Here is a 22115-nt window from a genome sequence, read left to right on the forward strand (position 1 = left end):
ATTATAATAATTATTATTATAATTATAATAATAATAATAATAATAATTATAATAATAATAATAATAATAATTATAATTATAATAATAATGAACGACAGAGTGAGAGAAGGAAGTGAAAGAGAGAGGGAGTGAGAGAGATATATTTTATAATGAAATTTGAAAACAGTTAAATTAATGAGTGAAAGAATGAACACACAGATCTATATCATCAATAGTGTCCTAATAATAATCTACGACTAAAATATCGAACGGTGCAAAGTTATCGTATAAAATGATATTTATACATGGTAAAATAGTCGGTCCAGAGCACTCGTAAAGTAATCAAAAAGATTATCCTTTGTTCTTAGGTCCGACTGCGATAAACAAATATTTAATAAAAAACAAAGAAAAAAAAAAAAAAAAAAAAAAAAAAAAAAAAAAAAAAAAAAAAAAAAAAAAAAATCAGAAAAACGCAAAATATAACGCTATTTTTCCTTTGCTCATGGAGCAGTTTATCGTTTAAAGAACATCTTTATCATTAATAGTCAGTCGATTTTAGAATTTCCTCTAGAGAAAAAGAGATATATGTATATATGTATATGTATAATATTTTTGCGTGCTCACATTTTCACGCTTTTTATCGTTCTATTTTAACCTACGCTTCTGTATGTACACACTTCACAATACCACTTTTTTTTAATCATTTCGATCTCTCCTCATTACTACCCTTCTCTACGACACTGTGTGTTCTTCCTTTGTGTGCGTCCGGTTTTTCACAAATACACCATTTTCCTCTGGATTACTTTACAAGTACCCTCTCATGCATGAGTCCTCTCAACGTAACTAAGTCTTATATCGTCGAAAAATATCATATCGAGAATACCTCTACTATACTATTACTTCTTACTTAGTGTTTTTTTTTTGTTTGTTTGTTTTGTTTTGCTTTGTTACCTTCAGCGAACAGGAATACTCAAAGTTTTTCCAGTTGAAATATCTCGTGGAGTACGGTTTAATATTGCGCGCGTGCGACTTAATTTTTCGTTTCACGTCTTAGACACGACATAAATAACTGTGCCTCGAACAATTTTTTATGAAAGTAAAATTTAAACGTAAATTTTGCAAGTTGGTACGCACCAACAAGGCATTATCGATTGATTAACGGGAATCGTCATATATCTTTTGAATTATCTTCCCTCGTCTTTTTAATTCCCTTTCGTGTCTTCTAACCTCACTTTTACGGCCAGAAGATACGAACACAATTGCACGACACAAAAACTGTATGTCCTTTCTTCGTTTCACCTTTGCCTTTGCATTTTTTTTTCTTTCTTTAAAATAGCGATTAAACGCACTCTGTGACAAATAAGATTAATTTTAGGTCTTGCTATTGCACCAATATTTACAATGGACGTTATACGTGTATCTTCTTTTAAAGCGATCTTTGATATCGATCAGCAATTGCTTGTATAAAAGCCACTTAAAATATCAACAACGTAATATGTATATACATAAAAAAAAGAAATAAAAAATTAAAAAAAAAAAAACAAAAAAGGAGGAAAGAAAGCTCGCGTATACGCTTAAACGAATTTTTTTTTCTAAAAAAATATCATCTATATAAGTGCAATATATAAATTCTATATTATACTGTTTTAAAAACAGAGCGAAAGGGAGGCAGAGAGAAAAGTAGAGATAGAAAGTGAGCGAAAGAAAAAAAGAAAATAGAATTGTACTGATTACATATCTTTCTTTACGCAATGAATTTTCCGCGTTTCAACGTTTTACGTTGTCGTAGAATCGAGGATTCCTAGCGAGGAAAAGATCGTCTCCGCGGATGAATCCTTTGAGACTGACAAATCACACCGATCGAAACAAAAGATAAAATTTCGACATCGTGCGATATGCTTTGAAAAATGATCGATGTACAATATATATCTAACGATTAATCTTGCGGCATAAATCGCATATGTAAAATGTTTTTAGCACTCAAAGGATTTAAGGCTCCCGTTGCAAAAGTGTATTTTCATATACCGCTGAAATATACGCTCGTGCAATATTTGTTTGAAACGACAACCGCACGAGAAACATATCTATTCTCGAAGGACTGTTACTCTGGGATCACTATACTGATGGGTCTACGGGTGAATAATATTGTCGCTCTTTACGTGCTACCATACAGACACATGCGGCAGAAAATAGTCTAGGCATTCTTTTCGCGATACACCCTACATCGTTATTCAAAAGGAACTTCGATTGAACTTTATTACACGTTTCTTTCTTTCTTTCTTTCTTTCTTTCTTTCTTTCTTTCATTCATTTCTTTTCTTCCTTTTTGTTTTTCCCTTTCTTCTTTGTTTGTTCCTTGTCACGAAGGCCAAACACGATCAATAATCGCTACCGACTTTGGATTAAGCGAACCAATTTTGAAGTAACGAAGAACCGTATCGCTAGGTACTAATTCTTAAGAAGGAATCGTTCTCTAGTTCGACGCACTCTGTTCGTTTTTTTCATTCGGAAAATATACGCGGCTGGGCGTTGCTTTTTTTCGTGCAACGATAGATAGAATCGATAGCCGGATCCCGGAGGAAGGCAGGATCACCGAACACAAATCCTCGCTTCGCAAGGTTATCGTCGACAAATATCGTCGGCCCGTTTAGATCCGTTATCACCCCTCGTTCATTCCAGTTTACTCGCAGCCCAGTTTTGCCCAACGTGGACGCAACTCCAACCTATGCCACGATGACGACGATCGTACACGCGAGATTGTCTAAAGCTACAATAAATGGCGTGGGTTGGCTTGTGTGTGTGTGTGTGTGGGGCGCCACAACGGAAAGGAAGGGCAAAACTGCAACGATGACGGACAAATAATTACATGGACAGCGCAACGCGTTTCACCATCTTCTATTTCAAATGAAAATTCGTAAGGAAGCGAGTAAACACGTTCGAATAGAATCTTCGAGGGCACAGATCGGATCTGTAGTTAGCGCTCGGTGCACGGGGATTTGCCGGTTGCAGATAAGGCCTGAATAGTTAGGGTTTGCTGTTGTCATTGTTCAACGACAACGGATCGGTGATCTTTTGCTGCTGCTGCTGCTGTTGCTGCTGCTGTTGTTGCGTCACCTCGCTCACAGCGCCACCACTCATCAGTTTCGCATTGTTGTTCTCCGTGTTCGAGACTTTCGCGTACTCCCGCTTGCGAGGCATGCTCTCCGTCTTTACGATCGTGATGTCTGGATTGTTCTCGAGTACAGATGTCGCTGGTTTCGGGACGGGCGTCGGCACCTCGATGTATCCGCCTCCTTCTCTCTTGATAGGTGTCGAGGTGGTCGGTGTCGCTGTAGTCGCCGCGTTCGCGTTGATCTTTTGCAAGATGTCGTTCACGGACTCGTTGTTCTCGGGCGTCTCGTTGTTGCCGTCGATCGCACCCGACGCAACGCTCAAGTCGCCGGCCAACGAAATTCTGTCCGGGCCTTGTAGCGTCGACAGATAAGTTGCCAACGTATGGACGGTCACATTAAGGAACTCGGCTGCACGGAACAACGTGATCTCCTTTCTTCGCAGCTTGGCTAACACTTCCGCTGGCCCCGGCTCTGACCAAAAGTCCCTCACTCTGTGAACAAATTCGTTACCTTTGTCAACGGTTGTTGTCGAAGTGGGAAGAAAAAGTTCGAATCGATTTCCGTACAGGGTACCGTAAATATGAAAGCAGGTTAATGCACGATTTCACTTAGCGCGCGTCTAAAATATTATCAATCCCAGGAAAAATTTCCGTTTCTCGGAAGCTTCATCGGTCTCGAAAAAAAGATGGAAACTCTCGAAAGTCAAAAGTTCAGTGCTTGTGTATTTTAAGCAAAACGGAAGGAAGGAGGAAGTTAGTAAGCAATAGTCGAAGCAAAGGTGATCAAATATCGACAAGTTAATGTTCCATTACCTATACGGGTGTTTAAGGCAACCATAACTGTCGCGATATCTGCCATAGAGGGTTCCGTAGGACACGCCAAGTATCTCGGCGGCAGTCTTCATTTCCAGTTCTTTGCTCTTAATGGCATCCATAACGCGTCGCGTGAACGGCTCCTCCCAGAACTCTTGGCGGCGTCCCGTCGTCAGGTAATCGTTCATCTTCACGACGTCTCGGAATTGCTCGGGGATCGATGGGTTCGTGGCGTTGGAATTCGAGGGAGTGGTAGGCGCTGCAGCAAAATCAAACCACGTTAAATTCTTCGCGCCTACCGAACAGCCGCACACCTCTGCATAGCTGTGTCTGTGTGTCGTGTATCTCATCCTCCGTTGTAACGCCTAATCACGACTACTTTGGTTCGATCGACCGTGTCACGTACCTTTCTTTTCCTGGTCGGACGCGTTGTCATCCTTGGACATGTACGATAGCTGCAAAGGTATAAAAAAAAATTGTTAAAAATGAAAATGTGAAACTATGTTAAAGATGTTAAAGATAGAATAAAAAAAAAAGGTATCCTTACCACCGGCAGTGGCGTTTCGTTATTTTCGTTCATCATCATTTCGTCGTCCCAACTCTCGTGGTCACCGCCTTCGCTCATCATTTCCTCCTGGGAAATCGAGGAGGTTTGAACAGGCGCGTCAAAGAAATCTCTCGGTGACTGTCGATTGCGATCGATGTTGCATCGAGAAGGATTAATGGCGAAAACAAAAAATTGAACAGTTGATAATAAAAAGTTGATCCTTGTCGTCGTTCGTGAGATTCATAATTTCATGATGGAATTATTATTAAATATATTATATGCGTGTATGTAAGTTTTGTAATATATTTAGATGAGTGTTATAAATAATGGCCGGTTACAGGAATTATTTACAATAAATTTTTTTTTTAACGAAATCAAAGTGCGCCACGGCTGTAATTTATAGCGTAGGATTAAACAAATAATAGATACACAAGCAATGATACAAAAATGTAAAATTTATCTGGCATTAATATATCGCATCTACTATATTCTTTCTGAATCAATATCAATTAATTACCTTTATTGACAAATATTCATAAATGTCGAAATCTTTTAAAACGATGTTTATCGAGTAAAATTACCATTAGAAACGATAGTTTGAAAATTCCTTGAAAAATAAGAAATATGAATAAAAGATATAAACACAGGTATTATCATTATTATTGTTATTATTATTAATCTAAACTAGATTTCTAGAACAAGTTAGTTATAAGTTATCACAATCAAAGAAGTTAGATAATTAAGAGAAATAGAGATGAAAAAGAGAAGAAGAAGAAGAAGAAGAAGAAGAAGAGAAATTGTCTTTGATCTCTCAATCGACAATCACTACTAGAGATATTATGATAAACGAAACATCTGAACCATACTTGACGTACATTTCCGGTGATACATGTGATTTTCGGTGTGAAGACATCATGAGACGAGGGTGGATCGTCCAGAGGCGGGCGCCCTCTGCGTCTCTGCTTTGGAGGTGGCGGTTCGTCAGCGTCTCCTTCCCTGAGGACCGTCTCGACACCTGGAGTCGCCGCCCCAGGACTGTGACCGCTATTTCCTAGATCATTTTGCGTCGAATCGCTACGCCAGCTTACCTCGGCCAAACCCTTGATGTGCAAATCCTCCGCGGTTTTCAACAGGGACGACAATCTCGTCTGAAACATCAACACACGACGACTTTAATCAATCTGGCAAACAAAACAAAGACGCGAAGAATTTCCTTCTTTCTCTTCGAATCTCTTTGTCGTTTAATCCCTTCGAGAATTGCGAAAATCGTCTTTTTCTTTGTTTTCGAGATTTTTTTTCCCTCGAATGTTATTTATTTAAGGTAATTCCGAGAAAGATGGACCACTTATCTTTTTAAGATCTCAGAGAAAATGTAAATAGGAATTAATATTCGTTACTCGTAGTTTAAAGTTTCTGGTCTAATGGATGTTGTCGATCGTGCTCAAAGAAATTGTGGAATTTGCTACGTGTAATTAAACAGAAAAATATTTATATTTCAATGCGTGCGCGAGAAAGATAAAAATAATGATCAAAATTGCGATCTTTTCGTTAATTGTCGAAGCAATATTAACGGCAAGAAAATATAATACGAGATAATTGCATAGTAAAAAGTTGTTTTCGCGTTACATTATTCTTCAAAGAATTAAATAAATCATGAATTGTCATATCCGCATTGAGTAAATTGTAGAATAGTAAAATGTACATAACCAGTTTTATAACATCATGCTTTATTGTATATTATATTACACAGGTTTCCTTTAAACAACTCATATCTTTTATAAAATTCCTTTTTCTTTACTCGTACTTCTGCTCGATAAAATGATCATACTTTTTAATGAATTTTATAATTTGAAACATTCGACAAACAAATATGGATTAAAAAAATAAAAAGATCAAGCATTAAAATATTTTTCATTTAATTTTTATGGTTTAGTTTATCGAGCGATATATAATGTCAAAGCCAATAGCCAAGGCAGAAAGAATTGTATCAGAATCGTACCAGAGACAATGAGGATCGAAATTCGCGTAGGAAGTGGAAAGTAGATTTTTTTTCCAAGCTGGGATACAGCTATATCCTCGATATCCTCCGACTAATCAAGGTAAGTAGCGAATTCCCTCTCGTTTCCGTCGACATTAGCCCGAGTGGTTTAACCATTCCTGGCAAGAGTTACCAAGGCAAGGAAGACGGCGGCAATATTTCTAACCGATCCGCTTTCAATATTTCCGCTATGGAACGGGCATAAATGGTATAATATACGGGGCGCGACGGGTTTCAACGTTTTTGGCACGAGCTCGAGTCGAGTCAGGCGATTCCTTGTTCCCCCCGAATGGAGCATTCGATTCCTCTTGTGTATACCATTACATAGCATGGATACTATTATACTATATCGATGGAAGAGCGAGAAGTCGATGCTGTAAGAAATTCGAGGCGGAGCTAAGTAAATCTAATTATTCTCTGGCAGTCCGTAGGAAAAAGCCGGAGGAAAAAGCGATCACACGGCGGAGAGGTAAAAATTAGTAATTCCATTAATCCTGCCCGCTTCAATTTGCGCGAGCATACTCGTAGCGACCGACGAATCTCTATTCGATTCGCCGGGATTCGAGTAATGAATCGGATCGTCGCTGTCCACGGAGAAAGATACAGGATAGACGGTATAAAAAGAGAAAAAAAAAAAAAAAAATTCGATATATCTGAACGCGTATCGGCGGTATAGGGTTCGATTACTATTTGCCAATTTTCACCGTAATAATAGCCGAACGACCGAGAGAATGCTAAATAATATGAGAACTTTCTACACAAACGATTCTCCGCGGCTTTCTATCAGCCACGAATGGAATTGGAAAAATGCTTATGTGGGTCAGCGTCTCCGGCAGCCAGCGTACCGGGAATAATGTGTATTTCAGAAACAAACGTCACCACCATCGTCGCTGTCTTCGATCTTTGTCTGTGGCTGTCTTTCGTGTTTCTAACTTCGTGTGCAAGAAAACGAATGAAAAAACAACGCGGCCTCCGACCTCGTTTAAATCCGATCGAGCTTGAAAAACTCTTAACCAAAGGCCACGATCGAACACATCGACGGATCTTCGGCCCGATACGCCGTGAACATATTTTCACCAGAGCCGGATTTTTCGCAGGCAAATCGTGGCCACCGCAGCGCCACCACGGAGAAAGCTCTCGTGAATCTAACTGCGCCGCTTGATCACGACTAGAAACACGGAAGAATCGAGAGAGAACCCGTTGCTTGCTCTCGGGATTCTCTTCACAACCTGAATACGATTCTTGCACGTTTAAACGACACACGTTCGACTTCATATATTTCGTGAGTCATCCGAAACGGTACACCACGACATCTCTCAGGCTTCGTATGATATTCCTTGCTTTCGTAGGGACGATGTCGAATTGTTGTAACAGCGAAGAGAAACTAAGCGTCTGGTAACGAGAATAACAATGTCGGTTTTTGCGAGACATATCGATGAAATTCTTCGCTACTTGATTCTTTATACTTGTTCATCTTTGATATAAATTTTGTTAGTTTTTTTACGTGATTATTTGTGAGTAATAAAGTGATAGATTAATTATGCGATTCTATATTGAATTATTTCATTACTATGCTTAGAGGTTATAAAATTCAATGGGTCCTTTGTTTAATGATAGACCTTTTTATAGAAGGAGATAAATCCTGCATATGTATAAAAACTATTGTATATATAATAATGGAAAATATGCAGTTTAAGATAAATATTCAAAAATTGAGTGTATTGGAAATATTCTCAAATAAACAGAATTTGTAATCTACAATGTAATATAACCTATAAAGTTCTTGTCTGTTATATGTTAATTAAGACTTTTATATAAAAGATTATATTTTTATAATTAAAAAAATCATTTCAACCATAAAAATTCAAAGATTGCAAGATTCAAACGAATCTTTATTAAAAACAAAAACTTTTCGATCGTTAATTAACCACTGGTATAATAATGCCGCTATTCCGATTTTTATCGATGGTTTTCTCCGGACGACAAAGTGATCCTTCTCCCTTTTGTTCGATTACTCTTGATAACAAGAATAAAAAAAGGAAAGATAGGAGCAAAGAAAGAAACGATTGACAAAACAAATTGCATCTTCGCGAGGATTTTTGCCTAAGGATTAATGGGAAGTTCGAGTCGCTTTGAAGCGTGGTATGCTCGAAACATCGAAGAGCAAGAATCTTCAATTATTAATAAATTGAGGCCAGTCGCGTTCCTGCCCTGTCTCCCGCGATATTTTTCCCTCCATCAGCGAGACACAAGTGCCCTCATAAATGTCCACGATGTAAATAAGTCGTTCATCGTGTCTGAGAAGAGAAAGAGTCTACGTTCCGCGGACTTTATTTCTTTAATCAGTTTTAATTTCGACGTTCGAACGGTTGGCCAGTCTTGTTTCTCGAAAGTCAACGTTTCAACAATGTCCTCCATCTAACTATCTTCGATTCGCGTTCGGTATAAGGTAAGGTTAGACTTACGATAGGATCAAATATATGTTAATAAAGAATATTAATATATATTCGTAGGAAACTTTTAGAACGTTAAATTCTAGAAATTCTAGAAATCAAAACAAATATAAATATTGGTACAAATATAAAAATTTCGATTGAAGTTTATTTATTAAATTATAAGCGATTGAAATTTATCATTAATTGGAACGAGATGAAAAAAATTGTTTTGTTTTCGTTATACCTGTATTTCGTTCTCACTTTATTTCATCTAAGACAAATTTAAATTATTTATAACTTAATAAATAAGACTTAACTTATACTTTTGTACATTTTATATTTGTTTTGGTTTTTGTAAAATCAATCCTCCAAAGTTATTTTATGAATATATTAATATTCTATATTCGTGGGAATTTAAAAGATCGGAAGTAATGAGACTAGTCGAAAGATGCGAAATAATAATACGTAAGACTGCAAATTTAAAATTTTTTTTTTTTTTTCTAATCTTTGAATTCGTATAATTTAATTTCAATGTACATTTCAATTTCAATTTTAATTATGGTATGAAAAAGTCTGGTAGTGCCAAACCAGAAAAGTAAAGAGCGTGGTTTTGTACAGAAATTCCTTTTTCAGCTAAAAACTGTTGCATTATATGCATAGCTATGCATCTGCACACATATCAGTAACATCGTTTTTTACTCTCCTGATTTAGCACCAACAGACTTTTTTTTTGATTCCATAATTAAAATTGAAATTGAAAGATAATCTGATCTTGATATTTAACAAAATGTGACAAGATAATTAAACATAATTCAAGCAGAACGATTTTTAAACTCTTTTAAATAATTAAATAACCGATGTAGATATCGTATCAAATTCTTCGAAGATTATTTTAAAGGATAAAAATAGAAAATTTTAATTATTTTGTATTTTTACTTTTATCTTATTACTTTTTTGCCACATCTTATATGATATCGCAAGTAAATTCGAATCCGATTGGATAGTTTCGAATCTTGTGTAAATAGTTTAGAAATCTGAGATATTCCAAGTTAGATAGATTAAAACTTGTAAATATTAAATTCACGAAATCTAGTGAAATTTAATATGAAAGATTTATTTCGTAGGATTCGATTACAAAAAATGATATTTTCTTATTAAGTACTCGCTATTAAGTACTTAATGCATTATAGAATAATTTCGAATTTTGAAATGAATATATTTATAGAATTCGAATATATGCAATGATTGTAAAAAGTGTATTTGCACATGCAGTAGACATTCTCTTATCCTGTTCCTTCTCATTTTTTAGTAAAGTGTTTCATTATCACGTTCCATTTCATTTTTATAATATCAAACTTAAAACAAAATTTAATTATGTGAAATTTAATATATTATATTTGCATTTAATTACAGCAATGTTTCGAATCCTGTTTTTTTTTTTTTTTTTTACTCACTTTTCCGGAATTATCTTTGTAAGCGAAATTACGGCGTAGTATATAAATGATATAATAAATACAGTATGTAAATATTTTTCATAGTTACGTATCAAGTATTTTTTTTTTTTTTGACACTTGAAATCTCATAAAAATAATAATCGAAAAATACTTGGATGTTGATGAACGAAAAGAAAGCATCGATATGAATTAAAATTAAAATTTCAAAATTAAAACTTGTCGACCATAAATTATGCCTCGACAGCAATATAGGTTAAAATTATCAAAAATAATTGTGAAATCGAAACGTCGAAAAATGGCACAGTTAAACAAACATTATCAACCGAATCAGGCAAATCTCGATCGAATAAATTTTTTTAATCGAATTTATCGCAAAAGTTTCGAATCTATCCACGCACACCGTTCGATCGGCCACACCACCACTACATCGGCCCATTTTATATTTTTGATCCCATCGTTGTTCAACCCGTTACAAAAAGTTACAGATCACTCACATGGTCGATGTTAATCTCTCCCTTGTACATGAACTCGACCAGCACTTTGATGTCTGAGAACTTGACGTCCCGCATTATGACAATGGGGTCCTTCTCCTCGTACTGGGACAAAATCGTGTCGAAGTACGTGCTGCACGCTGACAGAACCACCTGCGAAAAAACAAAAGCGAGAAGGGCGGCCGTTAATGAAGGGGCTAAACGATCCGTCGAGAACTTTTGACGCTTGCAAATCGACCATTAAACCGAGGCAAACCGGTTACAACAGCGTGGGGGACATGACCGACAAAACTCGTCCTTGACAAATATTCCTCGATGGGTACACTCGCTCGCACACACGTATATACACACACACACATATATATACATATATACGAGAAAATCAAGAACGTTGAAAATTGAGGACCCGACAGAGTTAATTCATAGGTGTGCGGATAAGGGCACGCGACGCTGTGTCGCTCTTCATTAATTACCCCGAAAACTGGCATGCCACACGTGAGCCGTTATAGAGCCGTTGTAGAGCCGTTATATGCGCGCACACACACACAACATACATACATACATACATACATACATGTTGAACGTATACACGAAGATCGTGGAGATGATCGAATTCTTAAGCGGTGCTTCCCGAACACCGCCGGATAAAATATGTATTTCCGCTTGGACGCCTGAGCCGGCTACTATGTGCAGATCTGTCATGAAAGTCAATGAAGCACTCGACGAACAGGCTACTCTCTCGTTCTCTGACCGCTGTGATTCTTTTTTTTTTTTTTTTTCTCTCTTCTCGTGCCTTGAAGCTTGTTACACACCTTCCTTAACTTGACGCTTTCGCAGTCGATACGGGGAGGAGAAAGAAGAAGAAAAAGATTTCACTGCTCTCGAGTTGCACACGTGCTTGGAATATCGTGGTGAGGGAAAGTAGGGTAGAATAGGGGAGGTTAGAAATAAAATCTGGTAACTTTGAAATTGATAAAATAAGATAATCTGTCCGTTGGATAAATTGTTTTTTTCTTGTGTTTCTTCCTTCTCCATATTGGAAGAATATTAAAAAAAAAAAAAAAAAAAAAAAAAAAAAAAAAAAAAGGGAAATTTTAAATAAACGTTTATTTCTGCCTTGTCCAGGTAAAAGTAATTTTGATCGTACTTCTAATATTATTTCCTAGCAGAGAGCAATGAAATTTACTAATTCAAAAGATTAGAAAGTGTGTTTACGGTAGAGACTTGAAACTTGATTTGTTGCAACACCTGTTGACTTTGCCGGTGTATTTGCTGCTAAGTAAAGTGCAGAATTTGCAGAAGGATGATTGTAGAGGAGAAAGTGATTGATAGGTTTATAAATCTCATTCTTAACGTTAAAAAATATTGTTTTGCAATTTTCTTGATGGGTTTGTAATATCCCGCCAAGTGTCAACCGATTTTCAACTCCTCTGCTTTTCCGAATCACTATCATCGACACATAACTCAACTATAATGCGAACGCGCGTATATTGCGTCGAAGCAACGTGACGAAAATAAATCGTATCGATCGACGTTAATTCTTAAACTCGATCTATCGAGAGACGAAAAACAAAAAAAAAAAAAAAAAAAAACAAAGAACGAGCGCCCGATCGGATGGATTCCCCCTCCCAATTGAGAATCGGATGGACATCTAAATCAATCCTAAATAGGCGAGGTAGAATCGAAGGGAAGCTGTATTAAATTAAATCGAGTCGATATGAAAGGGCCTTGAGGCTGAAACACGGTTTGTATTCAGGTCAGATCGGTTTATACACCAGTATAGAGAAAGACACCAGAGATTCTAAAATCGGCACGGAGATCGATCGTGTGTGCGAAACTGGGCTTAAAACTGTCCAAGAACGGCTTCGCACGCCCACGTGCATATTTAGCACCGTTAAACAACCGATATTCCTGTCAATCGTGATTTTATTTGCCGACACAAGTCATTTTATTAAACGATCCTCCGTCGATATCCATCTCCGGATATCGATCGTAATTTTTTCTCACAACCCTTTACCTTTGCGTATAATCCGGTTGTCGCGAAATATAGAGAAGATATAGATCTGGTAAACGATGCGCCTCATCCGAACGGAATTTATTTCCTCAGTTTCGATTTAAAATGATCGGGATTTCGCTCGGCGGAAACGTTCCCCTGCAACCGAGGCGCGCTTAAAGTTTAAAAGATATCGATATCCCTATTATGTAGAATATAAATTGTTCTCAATATCTGGGGAAAATTTATTACTTCGTTCTCGTTCATTATCTTGTTTGTTTGTCCGAGGCTAAACCGAGCGTGCACCGTTTCCAATTCAACCCTCGTAAATCAGCGTAGCTTAGCCCAGATTTGTCACCTATCATCATGGCAGAGATCAACACTCATCAAGTGTATTCAACACCTTCCTCGTGAACCACTCTGTTTTTTTAAGAGGGAAAATTATTATTATTTTTTTTGTTTTTTCTCTGTTCTGTATCTTCTATTTTTCTTTATCGATGCTCTCTCTCCTTCCTCTTTCTCTCAAAACGAACAAAATTATCACACGTGTAGACGCGATAAATCAGTTTAATAAGCTATACCGATTTATCGTTAAAGCGTTAGTTAAAAATGTATTTGAAGCGTTGAGCGTAAGAGTTTTAATCTATCTTTTTTTCGTTATTTTCCTTTCGAGAAAATTACAGAGAAAAATATTTACTTTTGCAAGTTTAAATGAAATTGAATTAAATTATTTAATTGTTATGAAAAATATCGGATATACGATTTGAAAATCGAACACATATTTATTCCAACTTTCTGAATAGTAATTTCTCTCTGCGAGAGAGCTGAATGCAGACGAGAAACATCTTCCATGACTCTCTTCTTGCAAAAAGGCGAAATCCGATTCTTATTATACTTCAAATTAGGCGCCACTGAGTTTGGAATCGTTCGAGAAACTATCGTAAGATGGAAGAACGTTTCTTGTATAGGTTAGGAAATCATTCGTTTCTATATATTTCACGTGCATTAATAAAATATTCATTGGCGAAGAAATATCTAGAAACAATGATAAATACAACGAATCTTTTTTTATAGAGGAAGAAATTATTTCAAATATGGAAGCCAGAATCTGTATTTTTACTCGATCGAATGGCGGTTTCTAATTGTCAACCGAACGGGACACGAGCGTGTATGATTTTTCCTACGAATTTGCATTTTATTTCACGAAACGTAAGCCCACCGTAAATCGTGTTCCCCTCTCTTTCTCTCTCTCTCTCTCTCTCCTTTTTCCCCCTCCCTCTTCAACTGTCTTTTTCTCTCATCTCGACTTTTTTTTTGTCGCTCGAGCGTGGTTTCTATCGACTCCCCCACAACACAAGAGCGTTCGCGTAATTCCTTGAAAATTATTCTGCGGAACGACAATAGAATTTTACATGCAAGTAAAAAAAAAAAAAAAAAAAAAAAAAAAGAGGCAACTGTGGAATACATACGTATTAATTCCGTACCGCGGTATTGTTACATTTGCAAAAAAACTCGTGTTTCGTTTTTCGTTCCGAATTATTTATTCCTTAACCCTTTAACCGGCCTACCCCGTAGTTTTTCGCGAATTTGTTCCCCTTTTGTGTTTTTTCATTGTTACGATTCCCTCCCCTCCCCCTTTTGTTTCGGTGAAACAAATGTTTACCGTCCAATAAGGTCCCGTATTATCGTGTTGTGTATCAAATTGTCCGATTTTTCAACAAACGTAACCGAAACGATTCAACCAATTGCAAACGTTGAATTTGATTGCCGGTTACAGAAAGAACGTCGGATATTGTGCTTTTCCCTGGAAATAATTGCTCAGTTAAAACGTTAATCGTTTCATGCATCAAACAATTTTCCGTCAAAAGGAGCCTCGAATATCCTCGTTTCGCTCTTTGAAAATTGTCATTTCAATATTGATCACATCGCACATGAAAATCGTTTTTAATTATAACGAGCATCAAATATCTTATTATTTTTGGGGGAGGAAAAAAAAAAAAAAGGTTTCGTATACGTTCTGACGTATACATCTGGTGAAAAGAGTTATCAAAAATCTGCACGATACTCGCGATATATAAACAATTCGTTATTTTCAGCAAAAGGATATCGATCGATTGCGAAAGAAAGTGGACACGAAACGAAAATATGATTAACAGTACATGGATGATTCAAATTGAAAAATGTTTATTCTTCTTAAATTAATTACTTTTCAAATTATAGGTTATATATATATATATATATATATATTTTAACCTAACATAATATAATCAAAAATAGTATATCTGGATTTTTCATTCCAATAGGATATTCATTTTATTATTTTCAAATATCGAATCGTACAGCCTAACGCGTTTCTCGAAAGTATACCAATAAAATTTCTTCGGAATCTTTGGCACGATGTAAACATGAGAAAAACGCGCCAATTTTGAAACACTCGAACGTATACCATATTATACGTGGCGGAAAAATAACACGCAATGGAAAGTAAATATTTGTTCATGTTAATCGTTTTATAAATCAATCCACCTATGCAAATCTCTTAGAAAATAATTGAATTCAAAAATCGATCCGATAAATTTGCATAACCAACATAAAGATCGAACGGAAGCACGCGTCGCGGCAAGTTGCGCTCCCGCTGGCAAAAAGGAAGAATAACGCGAGCACGTTTCGAAGAAGGAAGCGCGATGCATCGTGAAACATCTGGAAGCAGCTGTGTTTCTGGAAAGCGAATGGTAGTATCGCGATCGCGGAAGAATGGGTTTCCCATGGTGGAGGCCGAAGAACTCTCAAGTACGAAAGAGTGTCTGGCTCTCGGCCCCGCCCAGTCAATAGCCTGAATATTTAATGTTAGAAGTTCCGTATTGATTTTCGCGATTTTTACGTCTCCGCAAATAAGGCCGTAAAAGACCTTACGCCGCCTCGTGTCTGTTTCTTACACGTACCCACACAGCCACGCGCGCGCATGCACGTACGGAAGGACACTCGCGTCTCCACGCGTGTGTGTACATATACACACGTATATACACGCGTACACGGTCGAAACGGATCAAGTAGGGAGGAAGGAAGACGGGGGAGAGGAAAAGAAAGAGAATGAGCGAGCGAGCGAGCAAGAGAGAGAGAGAAAGACGCGCGTTACTTTTCAGTGCCAGCTATATAACGCTTTTTATTATGCCGGGCCGCTTTTATGGGGAAATACTGCGATGAAAAAAGAGGAAGACGTCGAGACGCGCGGGGGAGGAAGGAAAGGGCAGAAGAAGAAAGAAATTGCACTGCCCGGGTTTCATATCGAGTCATTACGATCCCCGGGCACTTTCACCCCCCCCCTCCCCTCCCCCTCCCCCTCCTCCCACCCTCCTGTCCCGACGTCGAACCCGCGCCTACCCACCCCACACACCCACCTATCCACCCATCTCCCGTTGCAGACCCCTCCTTGCCCCTACCCACTACCGCCCACGACGTCTTCTCTGACATTAAACTTTTTATCGTGCATAACGGGGGGTGCTTCGTCTTTCGTCGTTGGGAATAAAAAAAGAAGAAAGAAAAAAGAAAGGAAAAAAAGAAGGGAGAGAAAATAGTAATAAAGAAAAAAAAAAAAAAAAAAAAAAAAAAAAAANAGAAAGAGGAAAGAAAGGGGGTGGCGGTGGTGGCGGCGGCGGCGGCGGCGGCGGCAGTGGTGGTGGTGGCGGTGGTGGTGGCGATGGTGGTGGGACGGCGTAGGAAGAGGAGGACGAAGGAGGATATAAATGGACGGGGCCGATGGTGAGCGACCCCTCCTCGGAGACGGGGGTGCGCCGCGTCGAATTTGTCGATTCGCCGGTTTTCTCTCCCCGGCGTAAAAGCTTGGCAGACGCAATCGATTGTACCTACGTGTGCACACCCCCGTGGGGGGGTAACGCGGTCCGACCAGGGGGGGAGGAGGGGGGCGGAGGGTGGCAAAGAAGCACGGAATGATAGGCGACGTATCGTTGTTGTTGTTAACGCTGCCTTACCGTTATTTATTGATATGCGCGGCCTCGTTGGCTCGATGCAATAACGCCACGTCGGCACGAGCTTTCGAGAGAGACACCGTTGTCTCGCGATCGTTGCGGATTTTTGATCTTTTTTTTTTTAGTCGTTTTGCCCGTTGAGACAAGGAAAGATGCTCTCTTTCTCTCTCTCTCTCTCTTCGTATTTTTTCTTCTTCTCCAGAGAGTTTTGCATACTGGCGCACGTGGGTGTTCCTGGTACAGGAACTGAGAGACCGAGATACCGTATATAGATGTAACGTTTTTCCACGCGACGCCGGAGACTTTAACGCTTGACCTCGACGCACCGAAAATTTTCACCTATCTTTCTCTCGTTCCAATTTTACGGTGAATAGGATATTTTTTGAAGCAACGTGAATATAATCGTGAAAGCGAAGGACACGATCATTGTCATTATCAATGCAGGAAAAATATAATAAATGCGATACGAACGGCAGCTCGCCGTGTAATCCATATTATTCTCGTTTAACGTCTGAGAAAGCGTAACCGTTTTCTACTTTTGACATGCCACTGGTATAAACGCACGTGGGAAACGAGTCGATGATTCTCTCAAACTCGATTGCCGCGTTCCGTTGATTAATATCCTTATAAATTTCTCGACCGAAATATCAAAATACCGCGAACGACTGGAAGAACTCGAGAAATCCAGTCGATATCTTCGCGAGGGGTTGAAGCGGTGACGAGGGGCTCGCGGGGAAAAGGAAGAGATGTAGGAGTAAGTGCTTTACTTTTGATCGAGCGACGAAATATGGCGCACGATTCGTTGTTCGACGTAAGGGGCATTCGCTCGCTACGAAGTTCATTAGAAAAACGAGATTACCGGCCTCTCTGCCTCTAGTTACGTAATTCGATCGATAGTTCAGGCGTTTCCCGTTTCTGGCCGCCGACGAGGAGAAGCAAAAGGGGCGACAGGGAAGGGGGGGGGGGTACGGGGGGACAGAAAGACAGACGGTGAAACGAGAGAAACGAGAGATGGAAGGGTAAAAAAGGAATTTGCAACCGCGATGAGGGAAGGTGTGGCCTTGGAAAAAAGAAAAGGGAGAAAAGAAAAAAAAAAAAAAAAAAAAGAAAGGGACTCGCGACGAAAAATTCAATTGGCGCCGGATTATTCGATTATCGAGTCTTTGAGACGCATGCATCGACGACGCGACGTTTCGTTTCGTTTCGTTTCGTAATATCGACAGCGGAACCAAGAGAGTCGAGAAAGAGAGGAGAGAAAAAAAAAAAAATTTCCAGGCTGCTGGAAGGAATCGGAGAATGAAATTAAATCGGATTTCACCAAGGACTTCTTTCGTAGATTCCCTTCCTCTCTTCTTTTTTCTTTCCCCTCCCTCGTTTCAAAACTAATCTCGCGTTTCGTTAAAACCATCGTCGGATGAAGGAGGTTAACGAGCTTGTAACCGAACATTTCAAAGTTGGAACGATTTTTATAGAAAAACGTAAACGGTCTAGACAAACTGTTCGAGTTTACATCGAGCTTTCCGAAGAAAAGAAATAACCGAAGAAAAAAAGAAGGAAAAGAAAAAATTGACACAGAAAAACGAACGTGTATAAGAAAGACGCAACGGCGTAGATTTCAGATCAAATTTAAGTTAGAAAGTGATTGTCAAGTACGGTCAACGACACTCCTCGTACAAATCGACTATCGTTTACATTAGCGTAAAGTCGTTTGAAGAGATTCTGGCCGCGAAAAAAATTGTCTTACGTAATTTCATAAATAACGTATACGCATAATTTCCATTTCAATAGGTGACTGTTTATCTCTAGAGTTCATCGTATCCCACCGATGAATGGAGAACTGAAATTAACGAAAACAAACTGTCCATCGTGTACTAGATCTCTTTCTCTTTCTAAATACTTTCAATTTTATTACAGTTTTATAAATATTACGCAATTTCTACGAATTCGGCATCAATCAGTCAAGTTTTTCTCATCGGATTTAACTAAGATCTTTAAAAAAACTTACCTACTGTGAGAGGTTATGTAACGTTTTTGCAACAAAGTAAACATCGACGTTGAATTAAACAGGAATATATCGGCAATTTAATTCTAATTTCAATAATTAGTATAGTATTATTAAGTTACGAAGTAGATATGTTATTAAAATATCCAGAAATGGCACAACAATCGTTGAAATATTACACGACATTCGTCCCAGTAGTAACTAAACATGGCGACTAAACATCGATATTTTGGTAATATCGATATACTAGCAAATATCGATAAGATTCGATATCATCGAAACTATCGATAATTGTTTGATAGATTTCAATGTTTTTGATAATATAATGACTTTTTTTTTCCTTTTATTCGAATTTTAAGCAAAACTCTTCTGAAGTTAGAAAGGAATAAAATCTTTAATCCGAAAATAATTATTATTTGTTGTCATAATAGTATATCAAATAATCGTTGGATTGGAAAATTTATAAAAATTTAATTGAAATTTCTAGAAAATCCCTTGTTTTTAAATAAACTGAAAATAAATATCAATGTTTTATTATATCGATACGATTGAATAGCTGATATATCGATATATCGATATTTTCCCTAAAGTTTGTAAACGCGGAACCAACTGGTGGCATAACATATTCTGAACCGAGGGAAGGATCGTAACCGACGAACGAACGAATTCTAAGAAAGCGGCGGACCGTGAAGGCTATGGCCACGACAAAGCGAACGGTGAAATTTTCAAATTTTCACCTTGGTCTTGGTTCATCAAGTGATGAGAGTGAGTGCGCATGCGCACTAAGTTTGTCTCTGTGATTATATCATCGGTGAAAAGGGAAAGGTAGTGTATAGCAAAGGATCGCGGCGACAGAAAGAACAATAGCGCGAATAGAAACGGAAAGAAAGAAAGATGAGAGGTACTGGAGACGAATAAAGAGCAAAGGAAAAAGAATGAGAAACAGTTTGCTAGAGTAAAAAAAAAAAGGGGTAGGGAGTAGAAATAGAACTTCAGCGAAAGAAAGAAAAAGAAAATAAGAGTCAAAGAGAAACGGACGAGAAGGATGAAAAAGGAGGAAAAATAGAAGAGAGGGCAACGAGAATGATAAAAAAAGTCAGGAAGAGAAAGGCGAGGGCGAAGAAGGAAGATTGAAACGGAAGGGGGGGAGGGCGAAGAGAGAATTGACGGTGAGGGAGAGAAAAATGAAAAAGGAAGGAATGACAGTGGGAAAAAGGTCCGTGAGAGGGAAAGAAGGAACGAAAGAGCAGAAGGAAAGACGAAGAGGGAACCGGAATAGAGAAGGAGAGAAGACAAACGCAATTGTCCGAGGTTCGCGTGCATGTATTTACGTACGCGTGATTGTATAGGTACTTATACACATCTCTACTTGGACGCGCAGCCATGCATATGGGCTTGCGTGTCTCCATGATCGCAATGGCGTAAGGAACTCGTCGATCTACAAAGTAGAACGTAGTCACGCGCTGATTTTCTAATAACCCACTGAGATTTCATTGATTTGTAATCGTCACGCTCGAACGACTTAACAACCGAGGGAAACATAAGTGTGACTTTATAATACGAGATCGAGGGAACAAATCACACACACGTGTGCGAACAACGAGATACTTAACCATCGATTTCGAAAGTTTTTGGAAAATTCGAGCAATGCGAAGGCCGAAGTCTATTTATCTCGTTGGTTACCTTCGTGACTGCCTCTCTCTTCCAGGGGGAAAAAGTAACAAGATACAAAATAACAAGAGTCGTGTCTGATTCTGGTTAAGCGCCTTTCAAAACTACGTGCACTTCGGCCACGATTGCCAATCGTATCAAAAATAAAATTGAACCGCGTCTGTAGAGCGAATTATTCCTGGGTTACGATTAAACGTCAATAAGTAAAGAATGATAATATTTCGACGATTAATATATCGCGCGATTGACTTCTTGAACTTTAATTATTAGCCTTAACAATGCCACCCTCCAAATGAATAGAATGCGTTTGATGATTCTCATGTTATCGCTGTATCTGGATTAATCTTGAACAAGATTTGTTTATCGATTCGTCACGCTCGTTTGTAAATTGAATTGCACACTCGTGATTCAAAAACGTCAACGATTAACGGATGTCGGTACATCGATGTTGTTCGATTTAAATAACACGATTTTCTGAAATGGTTTTTTTTTTTTAATTTTTGTAAAAGAAGAAAAGCATTAAACATGGTGAAAAATTTGTAGAAACGTTTCAATATACAACTTATGGGTACTTACTTCAGAATAATGAAAATAACACTTATTATTCACGCACATTATATTTTTATTAATGCCAAAATAATATTGAAAAATCCTAATCTCCACCAAAAATTTATTCCTTTAACGTGTCAAAATTTACGAACTTGTGCTACGTCTCAATCAAACCTAACCTATTAATCACCTAACGTTTAACCAAATAAGTTCGATAAACGATCAATCCGGATATTTTTTGTGTGATAAATAATCGAGAAGACTGGAATTTTCGTAAAATACAGTTATCTGGTGGTAAGTGGGAACGGCGTTTTGATCGCGTGCAGGCAAAAATTACAAGTTTCGTCGAAGCGCGGAGTGTGTATCAAGGTCCCGAAGGAGCTTTGCATAGATGGCGCAAAGTTTGTCCGCGAATTTCCACGTGATGATACGCGTCGCGAGACGGTCTCCACGGCTGCAACAATATAAATGTACGCCAATAGGAGCCGGGGGAAACGAGCGAGGCGAGATCTAATGAAAAATATTAAACTCCGAGACACGAGTAAAACAAATTAATCTTCTACGCTACTGTCAGTGGCGGAAGAGAAGGGGGAAGAGAGAGAGAGAGAGAGATGTGATGTATAATAGCATGTATATGTGTAAGTGTGTGTTCCGAGGGAAGAGAAGCGTGACTCAATGTGAACGCAGACAAGAGAGGGAGAGAGAAAGAGAGAGAGAGAGAGAAAGAGAAAGAATGAGAAAGAGAGATGGGGAAAAGTACTTACGCCCGTACGAAAATATCGATTATATTTTTTTACGAGTTCACTCGCTTCGGCGGGTGTTAATTTCGTGAAACTGCTTTTCCTTCGCCACGCGTCGCTCGTAAAATCCCATTTAACACGTGCGAGAGCACTCGTCCTCCCTTACCCTCTCCCTCTGTCTCACTCTCCTTCTCTCCATTTCCTGGTCGCGCTTTGCCATCCTCTTTCTTCATTCGCCAGTGATCCCGGCGCGCATCAGGAGAAAATTCAAGCGCGCGCATTTTCCACTCGGGGCTTTTGAAGAAT

The 22115-nt window shown here is 38.4% G+C and overlaps 1 protein-coding gene across 2 annotated transcripts in view; it reads right to left on the reverse strand.

Annotated features, from left to right (window-relative positions):
* Window positions 1-401: 401 nt before the first annotated feature.
* LOC122719545 (zinc finger and BTB domain-containing protein 20) overlaps window positions 402-22115 on the reverse strand; it is an 84753-nt gene continuing 63039 nt past the window's right edge. For both annotated transcript variants that reach the window (XM_043945469.1, XM_043945470.1), the window contains exons 4-9: window positions 10872-11021; window positions 5326-5598; window positions 4451-4588; window positions 4310-4358; window positions 3904-4162; window positions 402-3582 (exon numbers count right to left, since the gene is read on the reverse strand). In XM_043945469.1, the coding sequence (XP_043801404.1) occupies window positions 3003-3582; window positions 3904-4162; window positions 4310-4358; window positions 4451-4588; window positions 5326-5598; window positions 10872-11021 (1449 nt within the window). In that variant the 3' untranslated portion in view covers window positions 402-3002. The remainder of the gene's footprint in view (window positions 3583-3903; window positions 4163-4309; window positions 4359-4450; window positions 4589-5325; window positions 5599-10871; window positions 11022-22115) is intronic.

Source organism: Apis laboriosa, unplaced genomic scaffold (assembly GCF_014066325.1).
Source record: "Apis laboriosa isolate Shangri-la unplaced genomic scaffold, ASM1406632v1 scaffold83_cov151, whole genome shotgun sequence".
In the NCBI taxonomy this organism is placed as follows: Eukaryota; Metazoa; Arthropoda; class Insecta; order Hymenoptera; family Apidae; genus Apis; species Apis laboriosa.